The sequence below is a fragment of the Sodiomyces alcalophilus genome (assembly GCF_042370955.1).
Source record: "Sodiomyces alcalophilus JCM 7366 unplaced genomic scaffold ACRALscaffold_3, whole genome shotgun sequence".
Classification (NCBI taxonomy): domain Eukaryota; kingdom Fungi; phylum Ascomycota; class Sordariomycetes; order Glomerellales; family Plectosphaerellaceae; genus Sodiomyces; species Sodiomyces alcalophilus.
Genome location: NW_027263534.1, coordinates 5,957,569 through 5,965,314, shown reverse-complemented (window position 1 = coordinate 5,965,314; position 7,746 = coordinate 5,957,569). Strand labels below are relative to the sequence as shown.

The window sequence follows — 7,746 nt, the reverse complement described above, 5'->3', positions numbered from 1 at the left end:
CGTGATATTATATTTAGGTCGTAAGCACCTATAGAGTTTTCCCCTTTGCTTCTTTTCTCCTTAGCTTTAGATAATTCAATTATTCGGCCTTACGCTATAAATAACTTATGACCAGCCGCTTATAGTTTGTTTGTATTGTCCCACGCGAGCGGTTCTACGCAGTGACGGCTTCGCCTGTCTTTAGTATATCTCTATGCCTTTATATATTTATTTCTAGAAGCTAAAGCATTCCTTGAATTCTTTATAGACTAAGGCAAATAAAATAAGCGGTAAGAGCGCTATCCTGGCTTTTATTACTTACGGTTAAGTATAATCCGACTAGGGCAATTAGATATTACTATTAGGGCCCTATATTAATAGCCGGTGATACCCGCCCGCTCGCTCCGCCTATACCTAGATACTTCTATATATAAGATATATTTTTAATTAAAGGTCGCGACGATACCATTAATGGACTATAGCGATAATATCGCTTAGTTAATTAATTATAGCCACGATACCGACGATATACTTAATTACTTATAATAATAATATACTTAATTAATTATATATATATCTATAAGTCACTAGATATAAGAGGAAGTAGTGACGGCTAGCGTTAGGTGTTATTAGTAGGACCCTAGTCGGAATATCTAATTGCCCTAATCGGATTATCCGTACCTTTAATTAATTAACGGATTAACGGATTAACGGATTAACGGATTAACGGATTAACGGATTAACGGATTAACGGATTAACGGAGTAACGGATTAACAGATTAACGGATTAACGGATTAATAGATTAATTAATTACTAGACTAAGACATTAATACTATAATATATTAAACTATACTTGAAATTTATAAGCGAATAGGAAGGCAGTGGGTAGATAGTAGAAAGTTATAGTAGGAGGCAATAAGTATTTAAACACGACTATATACTCAGCCATACATTTTATAGTGTCATAGTGTATATTCGTGTTTAAATACTTTGTATATTCAATTAGTTATAGATATGGGTCTATGACCGGACTATAGTCGGAATAACCAAGTGGTGTAGTCGGAATAACGGGTCTTATACGTTATTAATGGACGACCCGTTTCCGCTGCCCACTATTCCCGACCGTCGGTGCTTTCTAAGTTTTCTTACCCTAGGGTTCCCCCGTTTTGTTTTAAGCCATCCACACTCGCGCTCGTAACTTGTAAGCTTGGCCCCCTTGCACCATGTGTCGTGTCGTTTGCCCATCGGGTTGTTTGCTCCAACTGACCAAACCGACTCTGCTTTATCACCAGAGTCGATCCATCACGTCTTCCCTTGTCCTTTTTTCCCTCTCTGTACTCAGCCCTGGGTCTTAAACTGGTAGGATGGCATAGCCCGCTGGCATGGCCTCCACCTCAGGTGAGGGTCATTCCCCGTGCCTTTGCAGCAAGTTTGCTACAGGTCTCAAAAGCACGAATGCAATTTCGGCCCACTTACTAATATGCACTTGTCAGGGACGACTTCTTGAGGACATCGCGGTTTAACCACGAGCAATAACAAAGACGTTTGTCCAGTTGGCTAGGCGAGCTAGTGAACGGTCTTAGATTGGCCGCGTTATTTCGACTGAGTCGTACTGTCTGCTGCGTAACCTCATGACACCCCTCGCAACATACGACCCAGATGGCTTTTTCACCCTGTCCTGAACCTCCTGCAACAGTCTGCACCTCGGCCCCATGGAACATGAGCATCCCAATGGACTCCTTTACAATTCCTGTCCCGACCGTGTTTGAGCAATCCTCTAGGATAGTTGAGGTCGCCGGCTGCCCGTACCACGGCCGTAATTGGGACTCTCCTGATGCGATGGAAGATGGCGACCCACAGGCTCCCCCATCTAGTCTTTCCACAGCATCGATCCCTTCTGCCTCCTCATCCGCGGTCGGTTCACCTCATTCTCACCGCAGACTTGTGCGAAGAGTCCCGTACTGGACCCAACAGATAGCCACTCCTAGCATTGTCCTTAACGAGCCGTACAGGTTTTGCAGCACGGAGTATAACACTTTCCGCCCAGATATTGAAGAACATGCGTCCGAGCTTGGCAACTCCAACTTGCCTAGCTATGTCGGTGAGTTGCCAGAGCTTGTTCCCTCCTCTTTTCGCCAAATGACATACCGACTGGCGTCATTTCAAGTCTATTAGGCGGTACACGACAGATAAGGCGCGTTTTGGAGCCTTTTCATGTCAACGCTTGTATACTTTCATTTGGCTGGTATCAAATATCATCACGCGCTGGCCCCACTTCAGGCAATTCACTGACGGCGTTACAACGCCATACGAGCAGATTCATCTCTGGATCGCCCGGACTTCCAGAGACCAATGCCTATACATTGTTATAATGCCCGCTCTCACTCCAACCGCTATGCGACCTCACCGTCCACATCATCATCTTCACAGCAGACGTCTCCCTACGCCAGTCGGTCGCCTTGTCTCCAGGGAGAAATCCGACAATCGTTCAGTCCTCTCCCGACACCTCTAGATGGACGGCGGCAGAGCGGCGACCCGTGCCTAGCAGCGTATTCAGAGAGAAGCCCAAACAACAGCGATGAAATGAAGGGAAAGCAGCGATGTCCACACCCTGAGTGTGGCAAGACTTTCAAGGATCTAAAGGCGCATATGTTGACCCACCAGAATGAGAGGCCGGAGAAATGTCCTATACACACGTGCGACTACCACGTCAAAGGCTTTGCCCGGAAATACGACAAGAACAGACACACATTGACTCACTATAAGGGCACTATGGTATGTGGGTTCTGCCCTGGATCAGGCTCCGCTGCAGAAAAGTCCTTTAATCGGGCGGATGTTTTCAAGAGACACCTTACCGCAGTCCATGGCGTGGAGCAGACCCCGCCCAATAGCCGAAAGAAAGCATCGACACCAAGAGATGTCGCGAAAGCCAACGTGTACGCGCCCGATGCGACCGGCAAGTGCTCGACATGCTCGCGGGTTTTCTCCAATGCACAAGACTTTTACGAGCACTTGGATGATTGCGTGTTGCGTATTGTGCAGCAAGAAGACCCTGCTGAGGCCATTAACGCAAGGCTATTGGCCGAGGTTGAGAACGACAAGGACGTGCATCATACTTTACAACGCAACAGCTTGCCTTCCCGCACGCAACGCATTCGTTGCTTCGACAATGGGCACGAAGATGAAGACATAGTTGATAGCGAGGGTGGTGGCGGGAATGAAAGCACACCGGATAGGCTCAGCTCACGGATGAAGAGAAGAAACTCCGCTATCCAATTAGGACCCGTTAAGTCTCTGGGACTGACACATTCCCGCGGGGGTGTACCGCTTCGCGTTAAAACAACCGGCCGCAAGAACAAGCAAAAGAAACCTTTGTCATGGGGTTACGATAGAGGCCTCCTGACTATGAAGAAACGCGTCCTAGGAGTTTTCGATGGCCCTCGCCGGCTTTCCAAAGATGATATGATGCTCTCAACGGAACATGAAATTCGAATCAAACTTTCGGATGGCAAATCGTACGTCACCGACCTAGACATGGCGACCCTCAAACGTGCTGAGGGTTTCCACGGCGCCACGGAAGAGGAGAAGGGAGTTTGGATCTCGGACGACCCTACTAAGGAGCAATGCAGGCAGATGCAGGAACATCAAGTTATGTTAAACCGTGCTCAGGGAGTGCTCGACCGGTTGATTGTATCTAATTCGGCCACTTAGGCCTCCTTGGCCCTAACGTTTTCTTAGAATACCGGATTAATAAAGGAGAGGCACCTTATTCCGACTATACTAATTAGTAATTCCGACTATATTTCTAATATAGTCCTAGTTTCTTATACCTTATATATAGAGCTTTAGTAAAGAGCGTAGAAGGATTAATGCTTAGCCTATAATATAGTGTTATAATAGAGTTATAATATATTTATAAATCTCTTTAACTGCTATATATCTTTTATATATATAGTAGTTAAATAGTGTCTATAATAATAATAATATTGTTATTATTAACGTCTAGGGGATCTCTAAGAAGAGTAAAGGACGCCTAGAGTAGTCGTCTGCCTTTATATATAATTTAAATACAGTATTTATATAGTGGTACGTATATACTATAATAAGATAAAAGAAAGAATATAGATACCGGAATAAACTGTTTGCCTTAGTAGGTATTTAGGAGGTTTATAGGTTTATAGTTTACGGAGCCGCGGGGCGTTAAACGCCTACTAGCTATAATTTCGTAAGAGGTCGTATAGTATCCCTGCCTATAGTAGGAGGTGCTATACGAGTCTTCTGCCTACGTGGCGGTCGTTTAGGCCTGTGTCTTAAGCGGCCGTCGATCCCTTAGGGGAGGTAGGTATAATTAGAGACGTCCCGGGTAGTTAATTAAGGCGAGCGCCTAGCGGCGTTATAACCTATTAATAGCTTAAGTAGGTATATTATATTATGGGGCTAAAACAGGGGTCTTATCTTTACTATAGGAGTATATTAGGAGGGTATCTTATAGTTAAAGCGGGTATAATAGGCGGCGAAGTCGCCGTGTATTATACGGGCTGCTAGTAGCCAGTAAAGCTATTAACGGTCTAGAGTTAGGAGCTCTCCGGTAGGTTTAGTAGATATATCTAGGGGTAGATTATCGTAACTCCGGGGCTTATTCTCTTACTACTAAGTCTAGAAGGCTTCTTTACGGGCTAACCTTACCTATTATTTAGCGTGGCTATATATAGGCTTAGGCTCGAAGTGGGGGCGTATATAGGCGCCTTCCTTTATAAGCCAGTCTATAAGTTTATTACACGGGATCCTTATATAGCCGGGTAACTATTATACTAAGATAATAGGGTTATAAGCTTTTTATCGGAAGTCTGGGCAGGCTTCTTATAATAAGACCGGGGTAAGCGGTCCGTCGATACCCTAGATAACAGAGGTGTTATTAAGGTATACCATAATAAAGATAGTCCGTGTATCTACGATAAGAAGGGTAGCCCTTAGGCCGGCCCTAGCGCCCTTAATCTCGGCGTTAAAGACTTTAGCGTTAGGAAAGGGGCGCTTACCTATATATATAAGATTAGTGCCTTTATATACTACGTATCTGTATTCTGTCCCTATACTAGTAGTAGAGTCGGTTTAAGACCTATTAGTATATACCGTGATATCTATTAATACGCGGGCGGCGTTTTGGGCCTTAAAAGTCGATATAGCGGCTTCCTTATCCTTTAGTGCCTATAAGGATTTAGGGACTCTGTTATATATCGGCGGCGTAAGTATAGGGGCGGGGATATCGGGCGCTGCTTATAGAGCGTCTATAAGGGTAGTTAGGTAGGGTTTATTACCTTTATTCTAGAGGGTCCTATAGTTAGCGATCCTTATATAAAGGGGGTAAGCGCTATCTAGGGTTCGTAACTATATAGCGTGGCGGGTATAGGCGGTATTAAGGAGTAGTCTAACCGGGGGTATACTAGCTTCCCTAAGTATAGCAGGGATTAGGGTAGTCTTCTAGACCGGAAGGTAGCCTTAACGGGTAAGGTTTATCGCGATCTAGAGTTTATTAATCTAATCTATAAGTCTAATACCTACCCTAGGGTAGCCCCCGTTCCTACGCTTTATACTAGGGCGGGTAAGGCCAGGGTACTAGACTTTAGAGGCGAAAAGGGCCTTAGGGAGGACGATAGTATAGATAGCCTTATATATTATAGCGGGTGGTGCTCCGCTAAGGACTCGGTTAAGGCCCTGGATATAGCCGGCGCTAGAGTAAGCCTTTACCGCTCTAGGCTTAATATAAGATTTAAATAAGAGCGTCTTATTTAGCTACACTCCGAGCTAGCGTAGGGCCTAGCTCGGGGTAATCTAGCGGCTATTATAGGTAATAAAGGGGAAGCTAGGTTTCTATTTCTGGGAGAAGTGGATAACCTTAGTTTTACTAGGGTCGAAGGTGACTATATTCTAATAGCCTTATTTAATAGTGTTATCGAGGAGTGCCTATACCGTAATAGATATCGCCTCTAGGCTCTTTTTAATATATAGGATATTATAGTCGTTAGTATAACTGAAATAGGTATAGGTCGGGCCTATTTAATAAATAGGCTTAGTATAAAGGAGGAAAAGGATAGGGGAGGCAGGGGAACCTTATAAAAGGCTATACTATAAGGGGGATATTTAAATAGTATATCCCTTATATTATACTCAGGCCTATCTGCCTTCTATAAAGCTTAGGACCTAAGCGATTAGGTTATAAGGCTAGCCCTACTCCTTAAGCCTATAGCAGAGCCGGTGGCGGAGTATAGTGTTAAAGGCCCCTTCGACGTCTAGGGTAATAAGTATAGCGACTTATTTCCTAGCAAAGGTGGCTTTAATATTATATATTAGGGACCCGACGATATCGGTAGCGGATCGTTTTAGGAGGCAGCTGGCCGTCTAGGTATTTAGTACTTTATTTAAGATACTTACCCAGGTAAGGCGGCGGCCGATTAGGCGTTTAAGTCTTTTCCCGAGGCAGGCGAGGAGGGCGATAGGTCTTTAGCCTTTATAAATACTAGCGTCTTTATTTAGTTTAGGGATTATTAGTACCTCGGCCTCCTAAAAGGGTTAGGGGTGGTATCCTAGGGTAAGGCATCTATTATATAGCCTAATAACTAGTTCTTTAATAAAGGGCTAGGCTACGCGGAGTATCGTTACCGTAATCTTATTTACTCTAGGGATGGTATTACCGACTAAAAGGACTACCTATTCCACTTCCTTATAGTATAGGGAGTTATCCTAAGGGATAACCCTCTAAGGGTAGCTTAGGGTTAGCGGGTAGATATTATTAGATAATAACGTCCTCTCGAGTAGTCTCCTTTTAAGGGAGTCTGCCTTTTTACTAGGCGCGGTAAGTACTCTTTTACTATCCTAGAAAGGGGCCGCCTATAGTTATAACCGTGGGGTATACTATCCTTTAATCCTATATAGGTCCTTATCCTATTTAATCCCTTTAATTTACTATTACTAGTAGCTGGCTTTAGCTCTTTATACGGTTTTCCTTAGGTGCGTCTATACCTCCTTAGTATTATCGGAGTGGGTATTAACGCGGCGGGCCCTATAGTATACCCTATAGGCCTAGTTATAATTATTATTCTACTAGGCTACCGCTTTAGTTATTAAGCGGTAGCGGCGTCCTATAGTTCTAAGAGAGCCGTGGAGGAGGTAGGTAATTGCTATAGCTACGTGGTCTAGGTCCTTAGCAGAGTCAAGGGTTATAGGTAATAGCTAGGCATTTAGTCTAACTTCTTCCGCGTATCTTAGGATATCTTCTAGCTATAGCCGGTACCGCTCCGGGATTAGGGCCCTAGAGCGGAGCGGCGTAGGGATAGTGATCGTAAGGGTATAATAGTCGGATTAAGTATATAGATAGTCCGTGACTTAGGTAAAGGTAAGGGGGATATCCGAGAAAGCAAGGTTTAGGGTATTCCTAGCGTTATACGTAGGGACCCCTAGGGTATTAAGGAGGGTAAGGGCGTGTCGCTCCGTTTATTTTACGAGTTAGGCGGCGCCGCGGTTCGGGGTAGCTCCCGGTTACTATATAGCGTAATAGGCGTTAAAGTCCCCGGTAATTAAAATCCCGTATAGGGGTTCCTAGTTATTAAGTATATTAAGTATATATAGCTTATCTCCGTTTTTATGGATATTTATACTATAATGCCTATAAACCTTTACTCCTAGTATATCCCTGGATAGGGAGGTTAGGTTAAAGAATATAGAATAGCCGGACTTTATCTTAATATACATAAGTACCCGGGGGCGGTTCG

At 44.2% G+C, this 7,746-nt stretch overlaps 1 protein-coding gene across 1 annotated transcript; it reads left to right on the top strand.

Moving 5' to 3' along the window:
* The first annotated feature begins 1,167 nt into the window (after window positions 1–1,167).
* On the top strand, window positions 1,168–3,756 carry ACRALDRAFT_2034426 (uncharacterized protein). Its single transcript, XM_071020754.1, has 3 exons — window positions 1,168–1,378; window positions 1,474–2,081; window positions 2,298–3,756. Exons 2-3 carry the CDS (start codon window positions 1,640–1,642, stop codon window positions 3,689–3,691), a joined length of 1,836 nt encoding a protein of 611 aa, XP_070876208.1. The 5' UTR covers window positions 1,168–1,378; window positions 1,474–1,639; the 3' UTR covers window positions 3,692–3,756.
* Window positions 3,757–7,746: the final 3,990 nt, after the last annotated feature.

Coding starts and splice junctions, on each gene's coding strand:
- ACRALDRAFT_2034426 (XM_071020754.1), top strand. CDS start 1,640: ATGGCTTTTTCACCCTGTCCTGAACCTCCTGCAACAGTCTGCACCTCG. Junction 2,082..2,297: donor CAACTTGCCTAGCTATGTCG/GTGAGTTGCCAG, acceptor CCATACGAGCAG/ATTCATCTCTGGATCGCCCG.